Source organism: Callithrix jacchus, chromosome 22 (genome assembly GCF_049354715.1).
Source record: "Callithrix jacchus isolate 240 chromosome 22, calJac240_pri, whole genome shotgun sequence".
NCBI classification, from domain to species: domain Eukaryota; kingdom Metazoa; phylum Chordata; class Mammalia; order Primates; family Cebidae; genus Callithrix; species Callithrix jacchus.
In genome coordinates, this window is record NC_133523.1 from 46,321,195 (window position 1) to 46,342,344 (window position 21,150).

At 47.2% G+C, this 21,150-nt stretch overlaps 1 protein-coding gene across 1 annotated transcript in view; it reads right to left on the bottom strand.

Moving 5' to 3' along the window:
• Positions 1-21,150, bottom strand: part of LOC128928141 (putative protein ZNF321) — a 94,496-nt gene that overhangs the window by 2,642 nt on the left and 70,704 nt on the right. The window contains 2 exon segments of the mRNA XM_054249296.2: positions 3-143; positions 146-472. Coding sequence (XP_054105271.2) covers positions 3-143; positions 146-472 — 468 coding nt within the window.

The following is a 21,150-nucleotide window of genomic DNA, read 5'->3' on the forward strand; positions in this document are numbered from 1 at the left end:
TTCTTGTGTGAGTAGTGAAGAATGGAGGAAATTGTTGTCATAGTTATTAGAAAGGTGGGTTTGGGGCCCACAAAAAATTACTGGGAATGCTGAAACCAAGGAAGCATCATTGATAGACTTCTCAATTTCATTACCAACTTTCCTTTTGGTCGGAAATACTTGCGTTCAGGCAGATGGGAATGAAAGCTTAATCCCAGCTGACCTTTTTCGGGCTTGTTTCCAGCCTGCCTTTCATCATATTGCTCTGTATTACTAGTCAACTTTTTGATTTTTGTCCTGGGTGCTTCATGGGTATTTCTTTCATGTTCTTGCCACTGAAACTCAAAGTCATGAATATCTTTCTCAATTTCCTGAAAGCAAAACTCTCCACCGTGATGACTTTCGTGCGTTTCCAGTGTTCCCGTGTGGAACGTTTCTGTATTGCCCGGCCCTGTTGACGGGAACGTCTTCATCATGCATTTGGAAGAGATATCTGGAAAATATCCAATTCAGTACAGAGGGTAAACGATACTGAAATGTGCAAATATGACACCCACAAAATACTTATTTTAAGCTTTCAAGCATTATCTCCCACGTTTGGTAACACAAAAGGAATGAGATTCTTTAATAAATAAAGGGTGATCCAATAAATCAATAAATAAGTAAATAGCAATTATGGCAATTACATGGACTTGGAATCATTTCTACAGAAGCCTGTATCCAGTATCATGAGAAAACACTGACAGGGCACCAGCGTGTGTGAGCCTAAAATAAGGAGTACTTTTCCACTGTGACCCTCAAGTGTATAACAGTTTGCAAAACACATACCACTGTCACATCAATGAAGAGAAAAATAAATATTCTTCCTACTGACAGCATATGTACTGTATACAAATAAATGCTAAAGGACTACACAATATACCACCCTGGTAAATAGCTACTTGAGAGCCTCAGGCACAAGACTTGCTTGAAACTGGGAGGCAGAGGTTGCAGTGAGCTGAGATTGCACTCCTGCACTTCAGCCTGGGTGACAAGTGAGACTCTGTTTCAAGAAAAAGAAAAAAAAGGAAAAGAAAAGTTAATACAGTATTTTTCTAAATATGTATCATAAAATTTCCTATATCCATGCAGAATAGGCACTTGGGACATTTTTAAAACAATTTTTTGTATTTTTATTTTTTTGAGACAGAGGCATCCTTTGTCACCTAGGATAGAGTGAAATGGTGCTATCTCGGCTCACTGCAACCTCCGCCTCCTGGGTTCAAGTGATTCTTCAGCCTCAGCCTCCTGAGTAGTAGCTGGGGTTACAGGCATGTTCCCCGCTGCCTGGCTAAACTTAGTTGAGATGAGGTACTTTTAGTAGAGATGGGGTTTCACCAAGTTGGCCAGGCTGGTTTCAAACGCCAAGTGATCCATCCGCCTCAGCCTCCCAAAATTCTAGGATTACAGGCATGAGCCACCGTGCCTTGTGGCACTTTATGATGTAATGAGTGTTATATTACATACCACATACCAAAGAGCCATATGTAGAATCATAGAAGTTGGTAAAATTTGTAACCTATGATAAAACCAGCAAGCAAATAATAAGTACATTGATACAGCCTGCAGAATTCTAAACGATTCTCTCCAAAGAAAAAAGCCACAATTTCTACTTACTACCAGCACCAATATAAGAACTGAAATACATGTTAAGATCACTACCTTCTGATGGTGTGAGGTCAAGAAAATACACAGCATGATAAGGAAGAAGAGTTGGGAGCACTGTCTCATGCGTGTAATCCCAGCTCTCTGGGAGGCCGAGACGAGTGGATCATGAGGTCAGAAGTTTGAGACCAGCCTGGCCAACATGGTGAAACCCCATCTTTACTAAAAATACAAAAAAAATTAGTTGGGAGTGGTGGCAGGCACCTTAGTCTCAGCTACAAAAAGAACTAACAGTGTCAGAGGGTGCAATTATGATGCCACAACCACATCTATGTCACAGCTAGGCAATACTGCAATTCTATATATATGCATTGCCCTTACTTATCTAGTTCACTACGCATAAAAAATAAAACATAGAATGTAGGCTGGGCGCGGTGGCTCAAGCCTGTAATCCCAGCACTTTGGGAGGCCGAGGCGGGTGGATCACAAGGTCAAGAGATCGAGGCCATCCTGGTCAACATGGTGAAACCCCATCTCTACTAAAAATATAAAAATTAGCTGGGCATGGTGGTGCGTGCCTGTAATCCCAGCTACTCGGGAGGCTGAGGCAGGAGAATTGCCTAAGCCCAAAAGGCAGAGGTTGCGGTGAGCCGAGATCGCGCCATTGCACTCCAGCCTGGGTAACGAGAGCGAAACTCCGTCTCAAAAAAATAAATAAATAAAAATAAAAAATAAAAAAATAAAAGCAGAGGTCAAGTGGTACAGGAGGCCTATGGAAAAGACATCTGAGAGCGCCCTACAACCGCGGAACGCTGCCGTGCAGCTGCAAAACGGAAAAGAAACTGCTTCGGTCCCACAGATCTTCCCAACACAGAGTTTGTGTGAGGATCTCGTAAAGGGAGCTTAGGCAGAAGGTTCCGGGAAGGAAATGCCATCCCTGCTCATAAGACTAGGGAGGAAAGCCTTGCAGGCAGAGACACCAGAACGCCACAGGCTCTGCCTGTGTTCTCAGAATATGGAGCAATTCCAATTGCCCTGTGTCCACAACGCTGGGGAGACCACACCCCTTGGTGCGTTGTGTGTGGTCAGACCTTATGGGGCCTCATCCTCATCCGCTGCACCTGTTGCCAAAGCACCTGGTTAGAAAATGGGCGATAAAGTCTCAGTGTCCTTAGCGTTTCTTAGTTTGCTATTGAATGCTGCAGACACATGCTCTCCCGCAGGCTACCTTCCTCCTTACCCCAGCTCCCCACCGCCTGCAAGACTAACAATACACCTAATAAAAATGCTTGGAGCCCAGAGCTCAGTGCCAACCGGGGTCCCGGAGAGTGCGCTGGATCCCTGGACCCATGCTATAAATTCTATTGTGTCTTTATTTCTTTTCTCACTCCCTCGTCACTGCCAGGGACATGGCGCACCCACGCACAGGGTTGGGCTGCTTCCCAACACCTACCCCCACCAAAAAAAGTGCAGCGTCCAGCCAGGCTGGCTGTTTCACATTTGTAATCCCAGCAGTTTGGGAGGCTGGGATGGACTCAAGGCCAGGAGCTCAGGCTATAGTGAGCTTTGATGGCACCGCCATACTCCAGCCTGGACAAAATAGCAAGATCCCATCTCTATATAATGACAAATGAAAGAATTAGCCCGATGTGGTGGCACATGCCTGTCATCCTACCTCCTGGGGAGGCTAATGTGGGGATCACTTGACCCCAGGAGTTTGAGGCTGCTGTAAACCAGAATTGTACCATGGCACTCCTGACTGGGCCACAGAGTGACACCCTATCTCCTTTAAGTAAAGAAGTTTGGCTTTAAATGCATTACAAAATTAAACACAAAATATCTCCCCTTATTTGTCTCCTTTTCCAGAGTTTACCAGATATAAGGGCACATTAATGTATAACTTTTTTTTTTTTTTGGAGACAGATTTTGCTGTTGTTACTCAGGCTGGAGTGCAGTGGCATGATCTGGGCTCACTGCAACCTCTGCCTCCCCAGTTCAAGCGATTCTTCTGCCTCAGCCTCCTCAGAAGCTGGGATTACAGGCATGCACCACCATGCCCAGGTGACTTTTTTTGTATTTTTGTTAGAAACCAGGGTTCCTCCATGCTGGTCAGACTGGTCTCAAACTCCCGATCTTAGGTGACCCACCTGCCTCAGCCTCCCAAAGTGCTGGGATTACAGGCATGCATCACAGTGCCCAGCCTAATGTATGACTTTCACATGTACTTTCTCTCCGATCCAGCCTTCAATGAGCTAAACTAGATGTGGCGTCTGAACAATCCCTGCTGCCCAGCAGCACTGAACCACGGGGCCCAAACCCCGTGTCTATCCATGTCTGCTGAGCCCTTCCCAGGACCATGCCCAGTGCAGCCTCTACGGAAACTTGTGTCACTGGATTATAGGAGACAGAATCTAAGAGGAGATGAGAGGGACTGAGAAGGCACAGGTGAGTGCGAGCACACGTGTCAGGCAGGACACTTCAGACTCAGAACAGACAGGCTACTACAATACCTGGCTTCTCAGAAAGGAAAGACGTGGAGGGGGAAACCCTGCAAGAGCCAAGGCAAGGCTCTGAAGCCGCAGCCTGTTCTCATATAAATCCAGAATCAGGAAAGAGTTAGATACAGCCACATAGTCATTCCTGCATGTCATTATATGTCATCACAAAGCTATCCACATGTAATCAGAAATCTCTCTGTACATATAACTGTATAATCTTTAATCTTACCAAGTCTCAGGTCAAGAAGTATGGCACTGAAGTGGCGTTGGAAAAGAGGTGACCCTAAGGCAAGATGCTCTAAGCTCACTGTCGCACCCGCATAAGGGCTGCTGGAGGGCACCTCAGCTGTGTCAGTGTCAGTGCTGTGAAAGCGCCCACTGTTTAGCCAGTGGAAGGAGATATCCAAGATGGCCAAGACGTCTCCTTCCTCGAAGGAGTGAGGAGAAAACTCTGCTCTCCCAAGCTCTTGCGGTAAGCCTGACAGCTGTCAGGGAGACCCACAGACATCCGGAGACTTCATTGTCTCTATGTGGTGCTGTGTTTCAGCCGTCACGTTCCATGTCTACTTTCAAGTTCCGCTTCTGCACCTGGTTCCTCTTTTCCTTTGAAGAATTAGTAATAGTAACACCAATTTTTTTTTCCTTCCGTTTTTTTTTTTTTCTTTTAGCCTGAAGACTGGGTTCTATTGGAGATAGTAACACAAATCTTAGTGACCTTGTTATTTCTTGACAAGTATGAAAAAGGTACTGACGCCGTAGGTTTTCTCCTCACTTCGCCTTCTTCAAAGTCTTGGGCCCTGTCTCCGAGACACATGATTTACCTGACCCTGTCACTGACCACCATGACCTCATCCTACCTGCCTTCCCCTGCTTTGTACTCAGTAAAATCAGAGTGTCCGGCACGCGCCACTGCAGGACTCTGTGCTTTGGTGGGCAGTGGACCCCTGGGCCCAAACTCTGTTTTCTCTATCTTTGTCTTTTATTTCCAGTTTCTCGTTTCCACACCAGAGAAAAGGACTCATGGGACCCTGTAGGGCTGGACCCTACAGAGACAGACAGATGAATCCACTGTGGAGTGTCACTTTACCTGAGGAAGAGCCATGCCTGGCTCCTTTTCTTTCCTCTTCTGGATGGTTTCCTCACATAACATGAGTCTTTAGAAATGGATCCTGTATGTGAAAAATATATGAGATTTAATGTTTAGAAACCACTCGCTCCCTCTCTGTGCCAAAAGCACACACAGAGGGAAGACCTCACCCTGTAGAAAGATGGTCCTCTGCTGCCCACTGCACCAGCAATGATGCAGGGATAAGAAAGTCCTACAGGAGGCCGGGCACGGTGGCTCACGCCTGTAATCCTAGCACTTTGGGAGACCTAGGCGTGTGGATCACGAGGTCAAGAGATCAAGACCATCCTGGTCAACAAGGTGAAACCCCATCTCTACTAAAAATACAAACAATTAGCTGGGCATGGTGGTGTGTGCCTGTAATTCCAGCTACTAAGGAGGCTGAGGCAGGAGAATTGCCTGAACCCAGGAGGCGGAGGTTGCAGTGAGCCGAGACCCTGCCATTGCACTCCAGCCTGGGTAACAAGAGCGAAACTCTGTCTCAAAAAAAAAAAGAAGAAAGTCCTACAGGAAGACCCACAAGGGTGACCTTGACATCTCTCTCCAGATCTCACTCCCCTCCAGAAGCCCACAAACACGCTGCAGCAGTGGGGAGTTGGGCTGGACTGAGCCCCCCCTCAGAGCACAGATCCCACCCTAACCAAACTCCATGCACAGCATATCCCCCTCAACTCTCTGGAAATAACAGGCTGATCTCAGCTCTCAGAAATGGAGGAAATTGCCGGGATGTTCAATGCTGGACATAGATTAGAATCACCTGTGCCACTGGAAGTATTACTGAGGAGAGACCCCATCCTATGAGAATGGTAATCTCTGGTAAAGCAGCATAAAAGATGCTTTTGCAAAATGCCTGAGCACCCTAAGGTGAAGCCAGGGCTAAGCTCCACTCATGGGGGCCAGCCCAGCACAGCCCCACCTTTTGGCTCTGCTCTCCCCTTGGGTTCTCACCAGGGTCTAGACAGTGAACAGCAAAGAAGCAAAAAGAATCACACAGAACAGGTGAAATAGATCAGAACTGGGGTGAAGGTGGTACTCCGATGTCAAATGGGAGTTATGGAAAATCACAAAGGTTTCTATAAAGAAGGTATCAGCACAAAGACCCCGGGGAGAAAGGCTGCTTGTCCCCTGCAGCTGAGGGGCCAGAGAGTCCTAGGCAGAGGGACAGCCCAGGTGAAGGCCCTGAGACAGGAGCAACCTCAGCCCCAGTAACAGAAAAGAGGCCCGCGTGGCTGGAGCAGGAGTGAGGAGGACACAAGTAGCAGGTGGGGTCAGAGAGGTCTTGGGAGTGCGGAGCCCCAGGGATGAAGCCTTGAAACATTTTTCGCCCAAAACTCAAAACGATTTGTAAAGTACTGTATTTTCGTACTGCTTTCATGTATACGTGCTACTTCCTTTTTATATTGTAAATTACAACACTTACAAATGTAATTTATCTCCAATATTGTATTTTATTTATTATTGAGACAGAGTTTGGCCGGGAACGCACTACTGCACTCCAGCCTGGGCGACAGAGCAAGACTCTGTCTTAAAAAAAAAAAAGAAAGAAAGAAAGAGAAATGTAATTCCAAAGGATCAAAGGCTACTCTCTCTACGGCCCTCCACCTTCCACCACGTCTTAGCGGAAAAGGGAAACTACCCAGGAATGGCCACCGCCAAGCCCCGGCTACCCCTTCTGCATAGGGCACCCCCATCTGCTCTGGCCTCGGGCTAATTCACCTCAGCATTTCATTGGCCAATGGCCAAAGCTTTCCTCCAGAAAAAAAGTAGCCCATAGGATTTCAAAATAAAGACTTTAACACAACCTCAACTTGGTAATTGGGGCCCTGGAGACACTCGCTCAGGCCCACTCCCACCCTGTGGAGTCCTGTTTTGCTTCAGTAATCCCTGGTTTCGCCGCTTCAATCTTTTGTTACTTTGTTCATGAGTTTTTGTTTTGTTTTGTTTCAATTCTATGTTCAACAACTAAGAACCTGGACATCTCACACTCTAGCCTGCCTTCCGTTAAAACAGGGAGAGGATGGGTTAAGATGGCTGCCTCCAGGTAGAGCAGTTTCCAAGGGTTGGAACTGAGAGCCGCAGGACCAGGCGCGAGGAGGGAGGTGGGAGGCGATTGCACCTTCGTACAAGGGTGGGGTCTGCAGGATCCCAGGACCAGGCAGAGGACTGGGGCTGCGGCGCTGCGCTCCAGGTGCCAAGGGCGAAGCAGGGGGGCGCCCAGGGCGGGGATCCAGTTCGCGGGCGAGAACTTTTAAAGTGCGGGCGGGAAGAGGGGTCAGGAAGGCTACCGGGCAGGAAAACTCCGCGACAGGTGTGTGCAGTGCTCCACGGCGGAAAGACCGGAGACGGGAACAGCCTCAGACTGACTTTCAACCCGAAAGGAAGAGACTCGGGACTCTCAAGGAGACGTCTCAATTTACTCTGGGTAGAGGGAGAGGGGCGTAAATTTCCATGTCTTTTGGGATCCCAGGTCCCCGGAACAAAAGCGCCGGGGGCCTGCGAACCGCAGATTTAACATAGAAACTCACGCAGCCCCGCGGGACCTGCGCTCCACGCGATCCGCTTCCGGGTTTGAGCGAATCTGAGCGCCAGCAGGACAAAAACCAGGCCAGGGCGGGACCAGCGCGGTGGGCGGGGCCTCGGCGAAACAGGGGCGGGACCAGCGCGGTGGGCGTGCCTCAGCGAGGCAGGGGCGGGGCATAAAGGACTCCGGGCCTGGCGTGGAGGAAAAGAGGCCTAGACTGGGCAGAGTCTATGGGGTCGTGGAACTGGTAGAGCCTGAGCTTCCCTCCGCCCTTGCTCCCAAAGTCTCAATTTTCCGGGTTTTGGGGGCGAAACCTGCCAGTGAGGCTTGAGCAGCTCAGCAGGCTGGGAACTGCGACCTCCCTGAGGATTCAGCCTGGGGCGGTAATTGGATCCGGGAAAGTTCCTTGCTACTAAAATTAATTTTAGAAATGGAATTCCAGGCCGGGCGCGGTGGCTCACGCCTGTAATCCCAGCACTTTGGGAGGCGGAGGCGGGTGGATGACGAGGTCAAGAGATCGAGACCATCCTGGCTAACACAGTGTACGCCTATCTCTACTAAAAATACAAAGTTAGATGGGTGTGGTGGCAGGCGCCTGTAGTCCCAGCTACTTGGGAGGCTGAGGCAGGAGAATCGCTTGACCCGGGAGGCAGAGGTTGCAGTGAGCCGAGATCGCGCCATTGCACTCCAGCGTGGGCGACAGAGCGAGACTCCGTCTCAAAAAAAAGAAAAAGAAATTTAATTTCACAGCTTCGAAGTTGTCTAGGACAGGAATGCAAACTAGATGTGAAATACAAAGCACTGCCATGCCGGGTGCGGTGGCTCACGCCTGTAATCCCACCCAGCACTTTGGGAGGCCGAGGCGGGTGGATCACGAGGTCAAGAGATCGAGACCATCCTGGTCAACATGGTGGAACCCCGTCTCTACTAAAAATACAAAAAATTAGCTGGGCATGGTGGCGCGTGCCTGTAGTCCCAGCTACTCAGGAGGCTGAGGCAGGAGAATTGCCTGAACCCAGGAGGCGGAGGTTGCGGTGAGCCGAGATCGCGCCATTGCACTCCAGCCTGGGTAACAAGAGCGAAACTCCGTCTCAAAAAAAAAAAAGCACTGCGTGGTGGAATGTGCAATTTCATGCTGACGGCCCACAGAACAGAGTAGACATCCTCTCCCTTTCTTTCCCTATAGACTTGGAAGGGAGTCCCCACCCTGTGCTCAGCTTCAGAGACTTCCCTAGGGCCACCGCCTAGGGTGCTGGACGGAGGACTCAGGGCAAGGAGGAGTGAGGTCACCACCTGCTGCTTAAACACAGCAGCAAAGCCGCGCCTGAGGTCCCAGCTACTCGGGAAGCAGGTGCAGGACGGTGACTAAGCCCTGGCGTCCGGGCCAGTTTGGGCGACAAAGACTCCCTCCAGCAGCAGGACTCCCTCACTGTCTTCGTGAAAAAAAAAAAAAAAAAAAAAAAAAAAAGAAAGAAAGCAAAAAAGAAAAAGCACTGACTTTTTTTTTTTGAGACGTAGTTTCACTCTTGTTACCCAGACTTGAGTGCAATGGCACGATCTCGGCTCACCGCAACCTGCGCCTTCTGGGTTCAAGCAATTCTCCTGCCTCAGCCTCCCGGGTAGCTGGGATTACAGGCACACGCCACCATGCCCAGCTAATTTTTGTATTTTTAGTAGAGACGGGGTTTCACCTCGCTGACCAGGATGGTCTCAATCTCTTGATCTCGTGATCCACCCACCTCAGCCTCCCAAAGTGCTGGGATTATAGGCGTGAGCCACCGTGCCCGGCAGCACTGACTTTTTAACGGTGTATATAAATTGCCCGGTTGTTCCCTTTGGGGACTAAGCTCTGACTTTTTAAATCTAACCCAAATTCCTACCTATGGGATCTGGGGAGTCCATGCCCTACAAACCAAATTCTCATCAGATGGGTTTTATTTGACCCTGTATATCGTGTCTTACTTTCCAATCTGACTGTGACATAACAAAGAAGAAAATCAAACGGTTTTACCCCAAAAGCAGTTTTCTTGCCATACCTTGAAATTGACCTGCTAAGTCTCTTATGGGGAAAATCCACATTGTATATCCACGTTCCTTCCCTCTTTTTTTTCCTTCCTTCCTTCCCAGGTCCAAAACATAATCAACTGAGAGCCAGCACCCTTTGAAGGTTTGAAGAGAAACATTTCACAACCTGCTGTCTTTCTGAGGCCATCCACAATCCTTTACTTTTGTAGCAGGATGGGCTGTGAGAAACAGAGCTCCCGAACGCTGAATGGGAAAGGAAAGGGTAATAATAATAAAGGAAAGGGTTTATTATTACAGCCAAGAGCTGAGGAATAATCTGTCCAAATTCAGCTCGTCTAACAAAGGAAGGTTCTGCCTTTACATAGGCTTAACTTTAGGTATTACACGTGGAACAATCTTAGGTTTATAGTTTCAGGAATCACATATGAAAGGGTTCGGGTTTACAGTTTTAGGACTCACATTTGAAAAGGTTTTGAGTTTGATCTTGTTTTAAGTAAAAACAGTGTCTTTCAGAGTTTCCCCAAGACCAAGCCTGCCACCTACAGGAAGGAGATTCAGGAGGTGCCAGCTGGCCTGTTCTCTCTCTTCTATTGAGATGCACTGTGGATGACAGAGGGGGGAGGGAATCCCAGATGCCTGGGTCTCTTTCCTCACTTTAACCTGATATTCCTTTCAATTATTCCCAGGTCTTCAGATAAACTCAATCAATTATCAACCAGAAGTGTTTAAATTCACCTATAGCCTGGAACCTCTCCTCTCCTTATTGTCCTGCCTTTCTGAACCAAACCAATGTATTTCTTAAATCTATTTGATTGATGTCTCATGCCTCGCAAAAATAGATAAAACCAAGCTCTACCCCGACCACCTTGGGCACATATTCTCAGGACCTCCTGAGGGCCGTGTCACAGTCCATGGTCACTCATATTTGGCTCAGAATAATCTCTTCAAATGCCGGAGTTAAGGTACCAGTAGGGGCCCACCGAAGCCCCAAGGAGTTCAAGCTTCTCTGTGTGCAACTGGTAAATCCTCCTGAGCCCCAGACCTCCAGTTGCTTGACAGTCTTTGATTTATCTGAGTTCATAGAGGAATGCCTCGAGCAGACACAGTGCAGCGCATGAATTAAGGAGTAAGAACCTTATAATCAGAGGAATGCCTCGAGCAGACACAGTGCAGCGCATGAATTAAGGAGTAAGAACCTTATAATCAGAGGAATGCCTAGAGCAGACACAGTGCAGAGCATGAATTAAGGAGTAAGAACCTTATAATCAGAGGAATGCCTCGAGCAGACACAGTGCAGAGCATGAATTAAGGAGTAAGAACCTTATAATCAGAGGAATGCCTAGAGCAGACACAGTGCAGAGCATGAATTAAGGAGTAAGAACCTTATAATCAGAGGAATGCCTCGAGCAGACACAGTGCAGCGCATGAATTAAGGAGTAAGAACCTTATAATCAGAGGAATGCCTCGAGCAGACACAGTGCAGCGCATGAATTAAGGAGTAAGAACCTTATAATCAGAGGAATGCCTCGAGCAGACACAGTGCAGCGCATGAATTAAGGAGTAAGAACCTTATAATCAGAGGAATGCCTCGAGCAGACACAGTGCAGCGCATGAATTAAGGAGTAAGAACCTTATAATCAGAGGAATGCCTCGAGCAGACACAGTGCAGCGCATGAATTAAGGAGTAAGAACCTTATAATCAGAGGAATGCCTAGAGCAGACACAGAGCAGAGCATGATTTAAGGGAAAAACAGTTATACCAGGACAAGAACCCATGGCCCAGGTGACAGTGTTCAGTATTGTAAAGCTGCCCTCAGACCGGCAATCCACCTTGGTGACTGTGAACTTTATCAGCTCTTGCGGCTGTGCTGCTCCAAAAGCATCTTCCCAGAGAACCCACTGGAAGCTGACAGCAGGCGGCGGTACACCGATAGCTCTGTCACTGCTGTGTGACTTAAAGCATCCTCCTATAAATCTTCTTAGAAGTAGTTTGCCCATACATAGAAGTATTGCACACTGTACCCTCTTCACTGCGCACGGCCCACCTTCAAGCCTAGGTGACCTAATGGGGGTGGACCTCTTACTGCACACGGCCTTTGCCTTTGTGGGAACGTGTCCCTTGCTGTGCACTGTCCCCCTCCTGGCCTAGGTGACCTAATGGGGTGGACCCCATGTTTTATTGCTCATGACCCTATCAATATCCTTAAAGATGATTTCACTCACTGCCCTGCCCCCTAACCTAAACACAATAAATACTCACGCTTCTGGACATTTGGGGCCTCGCCTGACTCCGCTTATAGGTGGTGTGGCCCCCTGAGCCCAGCTGCGTTTTCCTTTTACTTCTGTGTCCTGCCTCTTTATTTCTCTGATCCTGCACCTCAGCACAGCATAAGAGACACCCACGACCCTGTGGGGCCCTCAGCTCCACAGAAAGTTTACTGAAAGCTACCAGTTTGCCGGGTGCAGTGGCTCACTCCTGTAATCCCAGCACTTTGGGAGGCTAAGACAGGAGAATGGCTTGAACCCAGGAGGGCAAGATTGCCGTGAGCCCAGATCACACCATTGCACTCCAGCCTGGGCAACCAGTGGGAAACTCCGTCTCAAAAAAAAAAAAAAAAAAAGAAAGAAAGAAAGAAAGAAAGAAAGAAAAGAAAGCAGGGGGAATGCCTCCTCTGTTTCAAGTTTTTCTTGTATAGGGGCCTACGTAAAAGCTAAGCCAGTTCTACCTGCTGGTTGGCTGACGGTGTGACAAAACTTCGTACTTTGTTTATGTAAAACTATCCTTGGTATTTTAGTGTGCAAGTACTTGAAAGCATGACTGTACTTATCTTAAAAGCATATATTGTCATGAGATATTGGATCATGTGGACATTGTTATTTCCGTAGGGGTCTGTCCTTGTAGAGATCATTAAGCTGTTTTCCTGAACCATTAACCATGCGTGAGCAGAAAAGAATACACCTTCCTAGTTTTACAGGACTTGAAAATGTGTCATCTTGGCTGTCCTAGGTTCCTAGTTCCCTAATAGTTTTTCCACTCATGTGCCAGACAGTCATAAGCACAGTTATGGAAGACAACCCCCCAGTAATGTATCAAAGACAGACTGCGCATCTACTCCAATAACGTAAATAGCAAGCAATGCTACGGGAAATACTAGGAAGTATTATGCACGTATACAATTGATAACTTATTATTGCACTTTTCAATTGGCTAAAATTACATAGAATGGGTGTTTACTGTTAGAAGTATGTTTAGAATGTGATCTAATATAAACACACAAAGTTTGAGAAGAGTATTTCCTCTATGTTCAATATATATGAAGGAGTCCAGATTTATGAACTTATTTTATGCTTTCCATTAGATCTAGTTTGTTTTCTATCTTGATTTCTTCCGTGTTCATGAGCTTGTGAATCAAAAGTATCTAAGAGGTCTCAATTAATTTAGAAAGTTTACATTGCCAAGGTTAAGGATATGCCTATGACAGAGCTTCATGAGGTTTTGCAGCTGATGAGGACCGAAAGTAGCTGGGTTTTATACATTTTGGGGAGACATGAGAGATAAATCAATAAATGTCAGATGTACATTGGTTTGATCTTGAAAAGCAGACTAGGCTGGGTGCGGTGGCTCATGCCTGTAATATCAGCACTTACGGAGGTTGAGGCGGGCGGATCATGAGGGTCAGGAGTTCAAGGCCACCCTGGCCAACATGGTGAAACCTCGTGTCTACTAAAAATACAAAAATTAGCCAGGCGTAGTGATGCATGCCTATAATCCCAGCTACTTGAGAGGCTGAGGCAGGGGAATGGCTTGAACCCTGGAGGTACAGGTTAAGTGAGCCAAAACCTCGCCATTGCACTCTAGCGTGGGCAAAAGAGCGAGATTTCCTCTCAAAAAAAAAAAAAAAAAAAAAGTAATAGCGTTTCTCAGTCACACAGGCTGGAATGCAGTGGTACGATCACAGCTCGCTGCAGCCTCAACCTCCTGGGCCCCAGCGATCTTCCCACCTCAGGCTTTCTGAGTAGCTGGAACCACAGGCATGCACCACCATGGCTGGACAAATTTTGTATTGTTTTGCAGAGACATGATTTCACCATGTTACCCGGGCTGGAGTGCAGTAACATGATCCTGGATCACTGCAACCTCCACCTCACAGTTTCAGGCAACTCTCCTGCCTGAGCCTCTCAAGCAGCTAGGATAGTAGGTATACACCACCACACCTGGCTAATTTTTCCATTTTTATTAGAGAGATGGTCTACCAGGCCTGGCCTGGTCTCCAACTCCTGGCCTCAAGTGATCTACCTGCCATGGCCTCCCAAACTGCTGGGATTACAGGCATGAGCCACCATACCTGGGCTGTTTTTTCATTTATCAATGAATGTCTCTGAATTCCTTTGTTTTATTGGGAATTGAAATGCCAGCGCTTTGGGAGGCTGATGGGGGCACATCACATGAGGTCATGAGTTCGAGACCACCCTGGCCAACATGCTGAAACCCCATCTTTATAAAAATACAAAAATTAGCCAGGCATGATGGTGGTTGCCTGTAATCTCAGCTACTCAGGAGGCTGAGGCAGGAGAATCGACTGAACCTGGGAGGCGAAGGTTGCAGTGAACCTAGATTGTGCAACTGCACTCCATCCTGGATGACAGGGCAAGACTCCGTGTCCAAAAGAAAAGAAAAGGTAAAGCTGGGTGCCATGGCTAATGCCTAGAATCCCATCACTTTGGGAGGCTGAGGCAGGTGGATCACATGAGGTTGGGAGTTTGAGACCAGCATGACTAACATGGAGAAACCCTGTTGCTACTAAAAATACAAAATTAGTCAAGTGTGGTGGTGCATGCCTGTAATCCCAGCTACTCGGGAGGCTGAGGCAGGAGAACTGCCTGAACCCAGGAGGCGGAGGTTGCGGTGACCTGAGATCGCGCCATCGCACTACAGCCTGGGTAACAAGAGCAAAACTCCATCTCAAATAAAAAAAGAAACAGAAAAAAGAAAAATTGTAAATTTTGAATTTTAACATTCCTTCTGCTCTTCTTCTGATTCTGTTGAGACAAAGCTGTTTTACTGATCAGCTACTGTGTTACACGAAATCACCATATGTCAGAAAAAAAAGGAAAACCCGGTTTCCTTTTTCTATCTAAATTCTCAGAAATAATAAAGGACAAAGGAGCGTACATCACGAACCTCCAGTGGGTTCTGCGATCTTAGGAATATTATAAACTCATGGTTTTTGTAGAGGTTTGGTGTTATTCAATCCATTGAAAACTTTTTCAAAAACTCAAATTGTCCAACTTGAGGTCAGCAAGAGCCCCTCTGTAAACCCTTGTTTTTTTAGAGAGAGAATCTCGCTGTCACCCAGGCTTCACCCAGGAGTGCAGTGACAGGATCTAAGCTCACTGCAACCTCTGCCTACTGGGTTCAAGAAATTCTCCTGTCTTAGCCTCCCAACTAGCTGGGACTAAAGATGCATGCCACCATGCCCGGCTAATTTTTATATTAATAGAGATGGGGTTTCACCATACTGGTCAGGATGCTCTCGAAATCCTGACCTCAGGTGATCCATCTACTGTGGCCTCTCTAAGTGCTGTTGATTACAGGCGTGAGCCACCACGCCCAGCAAAGGCTTCTGTTTTCTAAACTCGTTTGGAGAGCCTTTTTTCTTTCCTCCCTAGATGGAGTCTTGCTCTGTTGCCCAGGCTGGAGTGCAGGGGTGCGATCTTGGCTCACTACAACCTTCACCTCCTAGGTTCAAGTGATTCTCCTGCCTCAGCCTCCTGAGTAGCTGGGAAACAGGTGCCTGCCTCCATACCTGGCTAATTTTTACATTTTTAGTACAGACAGTGCTTCACGTTGTGGCCAGGCTGTTCTCAAACTTCTGACCTCAGATGATCTGCCCACCTTGGCCTCACAAAGAGCTGGGATTATAGGCATGAGCTTCTGCACCAATAGAGCTTCCTCTTTTCTATAACAAATACACATTCGGTACGTCTTGCTCTGTTTTCTAAGTTACCATTAGTCCATTCTCACACTGGTATAAAGAAATGTCTGGGGCTGGGCCTGGTGACTCACAGATGTAATCCCAGCACTTTGGTAGGCTGAGGTGGGTGGATCACCTGAGGTCAGGAGTTCGAGAGCAGCCTGGCCAACATGGTGAAACCCCATATCTACCAAAAGTATAAAAAATTAGCTGGGTGTGGTGGCACTCACCTGTAATCACATCTACTTAGAAGGCTGAGGCAGGAGAATCACTTGAACCTGGGAGGAAGAGGTTGCAGTGAGCCAAGATTACGCCACTGCACTTCAGCTTGGGTGACAGAGTAAGACTCCCTCTCAAACAAAACAAAACAAACAACAGAAGGGTTTGCAAAGAGGCTCTTGCTGGCATCAAGTTGGACAATTTGAGGTTTCAAAAAAGCACGCCCAGCTAATTTTTCTATTTCAGTAGAGGCTGGTCTACAGGTCTGCGCCACCATGCCCAGCTAATTTTTTGTGCGTCTTTAGTAGAGATAGTAGATACAGAGTTTCACCATGTTGGCCATGCTGGTCTTCCACTCCTGACCTCAAGATCCACCTGCCTCAGCCTCCCAAGGTGCTGGGATTACAGGTGTGAGTCACTGCGCCCGGCCAACATTTTCAATTTGACACAGACTGGTTTAGTGATCTTTACTCTATCGGCATTTCCTGGTTTGTGCCATAGAACTGCCAGTTTGCCTCTCCCAGTATACAAAGAATTTCAACCAAAATTTTCTTTGTCTTAATTTCATCTTTAATTTTACCTATCAAATGTTTTTATTTGTACCTACCTTTTAGACAGAACATTGTGATGGGAGGAACGAATGCATGTTTTTCAAAGGCATGTCCAGTAAGCCCAACACTAATCATTAGAAGTATTTACACCGGCCGGGCGCGGTGGCTCAAGCCTGTAATCCCAGCACTTTGGGAGGCCAAGGCGGGTGGATCATGAGGTCAAGAGATCGAGACCATCCTGGTCAACATGGTGAAACCCCATCTCTACTAAAAATACAAAAAATTAGCTGGGCACGGTGGTGCGCGCTTGTAGTCCCAGCTACTCGGGAGGCTGAGGCAGGAGAATTGCCTGAACCCAGGAGGCGGAGGTTGCAGTGAGCCAAGATCGCGCCATTGCACTCCAGCCTGGGTAAAAACAGCGAAACTCCGTCTCAAAAAAAAAAAAGTATTTACACCACTACTGCCTTTAAGCACTTCTGCATAGGACTGAAAGCGTTGTCTTAAATCATCGGCTATTCTACTCTTGCAAAAACTGGAGGGTTTAGATCTGGTAGGTCGGCATCCCTCACAGTGTTTCTTTTTTGTTGAGACAGGCCTGACTGCAGTGGCATAATCTCGACCTGCTGCAACCTCTGCCTCCCAAGTTCAAGTGATCCTCCGACCTCAGCCTCTGGAGTAGCTGGGATTACAGGCATGAGCCACCACGGCCAGCCCTAATGTTTGTATTTTTAGTAGAGACAGGGTTTCCTCGTTTTGGCCAGGCTGGATACTGACCTTGTGATCTGCCTGCCTTAGCCTCCCAAAGTGTGGGGATTATAGGCGTAAACCACTGTGCCCAGCCTAGTCTTATTTTTTTGAGGCTAAATGCAGTGGCTCATGCCTGTAATCCCAGTACTCTGGGAGGCCGAGTTGGGCAGATCATGTGAGGTCAGGAGTTTAGGACCAGCCTGGCCAACATGGTGAAACCTTGTCTCTACTCCAGCCTAGGTGACAGAGTGACACTCTGTCTCAAAAAAAAAAGAAAAGAAAGAAAACATGTATGACCAAGTTTTTTTTTTTTTTTTGGAGACGGAGTTTCGCTGTTGTTACTCAGGTTGGAGTGCAATGGCACGATCTCGGCTCACCACAACCTCTGCCTTCTGGGTTCAGGCAATTCTCCTGCCTCAGTCTCCCGAGTAGCTGGGACTACAGGCGCGCACCACCGTGCCCAGCTAATTGTTTGTATTTTTAGTAGAGACGGGGTTTTACCATGTTGACCAGGATGGTCTCGATCTCTTGATCTCGTGATCCACCTGCCTTGGCCTCCCAAAGTGCTGGGATTATAGGCGTGAGCCACCACGCCCGGCCTGTATGACCAAATTTTAAAAAGAAAACACGAGGTAAAGGATCCTACTGGTGTATAATTCGTAGATATATCAACCGGGCCTGGTGGCTCACGCCTGTAATCCCAGCACTTTGGGAGTCCAAGGCAGGTAGATCACCTGAGGTCAGGCGTTCGAGAACCAGCCTGGCCAACATGGTGAAACCCCGTCTCTACTAAAAATACAAAAAAGTTAGTGGGGTATGGTGGTATGTACCTGTAATACCAGCTACTCAGGAGGCTGAGGTGAGAGAATCCCTTGAATCCAGGAGGTGGAGGTTGCAGTGAGCAGAGATTGTGCCACTGTACTCAGGCCTAGGTGTCAGCATGAGACCTTGTACCCCCAGCCCCACCGAAAATAATACTAATTAGTAGATATATAGATGTTCATGAGTGAATGAAAATTAATGTGTATGTATCCCAAATTAATAAATTTCACTTCAGAATTATGACCAGGAGAACATTAGTGACCTGATAATAAATTAATAAATTTGAGGGGGTCCAAAGTGGCTCCCGCCGGAGGTCATGGTGCTCGCAAAGGCGAGGTCATCAGTTCAAGGCTAACCTGAGCAACCTCATAAGCTCAAACTGATTGGCAAAAAAAAAAAATAATAAAAATAAAAAATAAATTAATAAATTTGAATTCACACAAAATACAATGAGTGAATGAACGAACAAATGAAAGGAAGAAAAGGAAGAAAGGGGAGGGGAGAGGAGGGGAAGAAATTTCACTTCATAATTATCATCAGAAGCACATGAGTCACTCCACAGAAGAAAAAATAAGGCATGTTAAAACATGTAATCTGAAAGAAGGAGCCCCCTAAACAGGCTTTGTGTGAGCAACATGGCTGTGTTTATTCACCTGGGTACAGGTGGGCTGAGTCTGAAAAGAGTCAGTGCAGGGTGGTGGGACAGGAGATGGTTTTATAGGTTTGGGGTGGGCAGCAGAAAGTTACATAAGTTACAGTTCAGGGTGGTTTTTGCAAGCTGGGAGGGGGTCATAGGGTCTGCAGTCACTGATAGGTTGACCTATCAGTTGAGCAAGACTGGTTACAAAATCCAGTTGCCTTATCAGTTGAGGCAGGAATAAACAATAGAAGAATGTCTCAAAGTTAATTAGGCACTGCATGGGTTGGTCATTTTTCCCTTTTGAGGTTTTCCAATTACTTCAGACTTTCTAGTTCCAGGAATTCATCTGGAGGTGTAAGTGCAGGTCACAGACGTTACCATGTAGTCCATGGTGTCGTCAGTCAGCCTAAAAGAACTTCCAGGCCATGTGTGGTATCTCACAGCTGAAATCCCAATACTTTGGGAGGCTGAGGTGGGAGGACTGCTTGAGCCCAGAAGGTTGAGGCTATAGTGAGCTGGGACTGAGCACTCTAGCTTGAGTGACAGAGCCAGACCCTGTCTCAAAGGAAGAAAACAAAATAGAGAAAAATGACTTTGTACATATAGGCACAGAAAGGTTCTTAAGAACTTAGAACTTTAATGACTGTTTTTTTTTGCTTCTTTCTATCGATGTCATATTGAGTGTAAGTAGGAACATTTTCTGGTTGTGGTGTAGAGATTCATGGAAGAGGCAGCGAACAAGAGCCAGAGAACCGGATAGCACCAGGACTTAAGACTGACTGGAACCAGGTGAAATGTATTTGAAATTCAGATAGAAAGAAAAACAGTATAAACAACAATTTTCATATGTGAACTAAATAATGTAATTCTAGAACTTCAAAATTGTTCCACATATATATAAATTTTTTTTTTAAGAGACAATTTCATTCTTGTTGTCCAGGCTGGAGTGCAATGGCGCAATCTCGGCTCATTGCAACCTCTACTTCCCGGGTTCAAGTGATTTTCCTACCTCAGACTCATGCTGAGCCACCTCGCCTGGCCAGAAAATATATATAATAATCTCTTATACTTATGGAAAAGTCCAATAAAATGCAAGTGAGGGCTGGGTGTGGTGGCTCACGCCTATAATCCCCACACTTTCAGAGACCAAGGAAAGTGAATCACCTGAGGTCAGGAGTTCAAGACTAGCCTCGCCAACATGGTGAATTGCTGTCTCTACTAAAGTACAAAAAACATTAGCAGGTCGTGGTGGCACCTGTGATCCCAGCTATGGGTTGAGGCAGGAGAATCACTTGAACCCAGGAGGCGGAGGTTGCAGTGCCAAGATGGGGCCATTGCACTCCAGCCTGGACAAGAAACTCCATCACACACACACACACACACACACACACACACACACACACACACGAGATCTATCTGCAAAATGCCTCAGGGGTCTAAAGCAAGGGTTACTCTGCATTCAGAGGCAGCAAGGGCAGCACAGCCCCCACATTCTGGCCCTGCTCTCCCCGAGGCCCTGTCACCAGGATCCAGGCAGTGGAGCACAAAGAAGCATAAACAAACACGCAGAGCAGTCTATATGGACCAGAGGTTAAGGTGAGGGTATGGCTGGAATGCCAAATGGCGGGCAGAGGGAGAGTTACAGAAGCCTGGACTGAGGAGTCATACCAGAACAGCGATCTGGTGAGCTTGTTTGCCACCTGCAGTCTTGGGGCCAGGGAGTTCCAGCAGAGGGACAGCCCAAGTGAAGGCCTCGAGGCAGAAGCAACCGCCCCGCCCCCACCACGAACAGGAAAGAGGCCTGCGTGGCTGGAACAGAGGGAGCCAGGAGGACACAGGCAGGAGAGGAGGTCAGGGAGGTCCCGGCCTGAGTTTTGAAATTCTTATTCTCATATGTACAATTTAGAGAAAATTTAAATTTATCATGAGAGAAATCAACAGGTTGTCACAATTATCAGATACAATCAATCCACCACTCATCTGTATCCCTCTTTTGTCATGACTGTTTCCTTCCCTCACTCTGTATCTCTCATTGTCACCTGAGTCTCTCTAGCTTTTTTGTTTCCTCCTGGGTTTCCGGTCCTTCTTTTGTGCCTCTCTCCTCCGCTGCTTTCTCCCCTTCTTCCTTCGAATCCTTCTGTTTCATATGTTCTGCTCTATGCTTGCAACTTCTTTTGCCTCTTACTCCTCCTTTCCCCTATCTTTCTTTTTTTCTGAGACAGAATCTCAGCGTGTCGCTCAGGCTGAAGTGCAATGGCATGATCTTGGCTCACTGCAACCTCCACCTCCCGGGTTCAAGTGATTCTCCTGCCTCAGCCTCCCAAGTAGCTGGGACTACAGGCACGAGCCACCACTCGAGGCTAATTTTTTTTTTTTTGGGTAATGAAAATCACAATTTCGTTA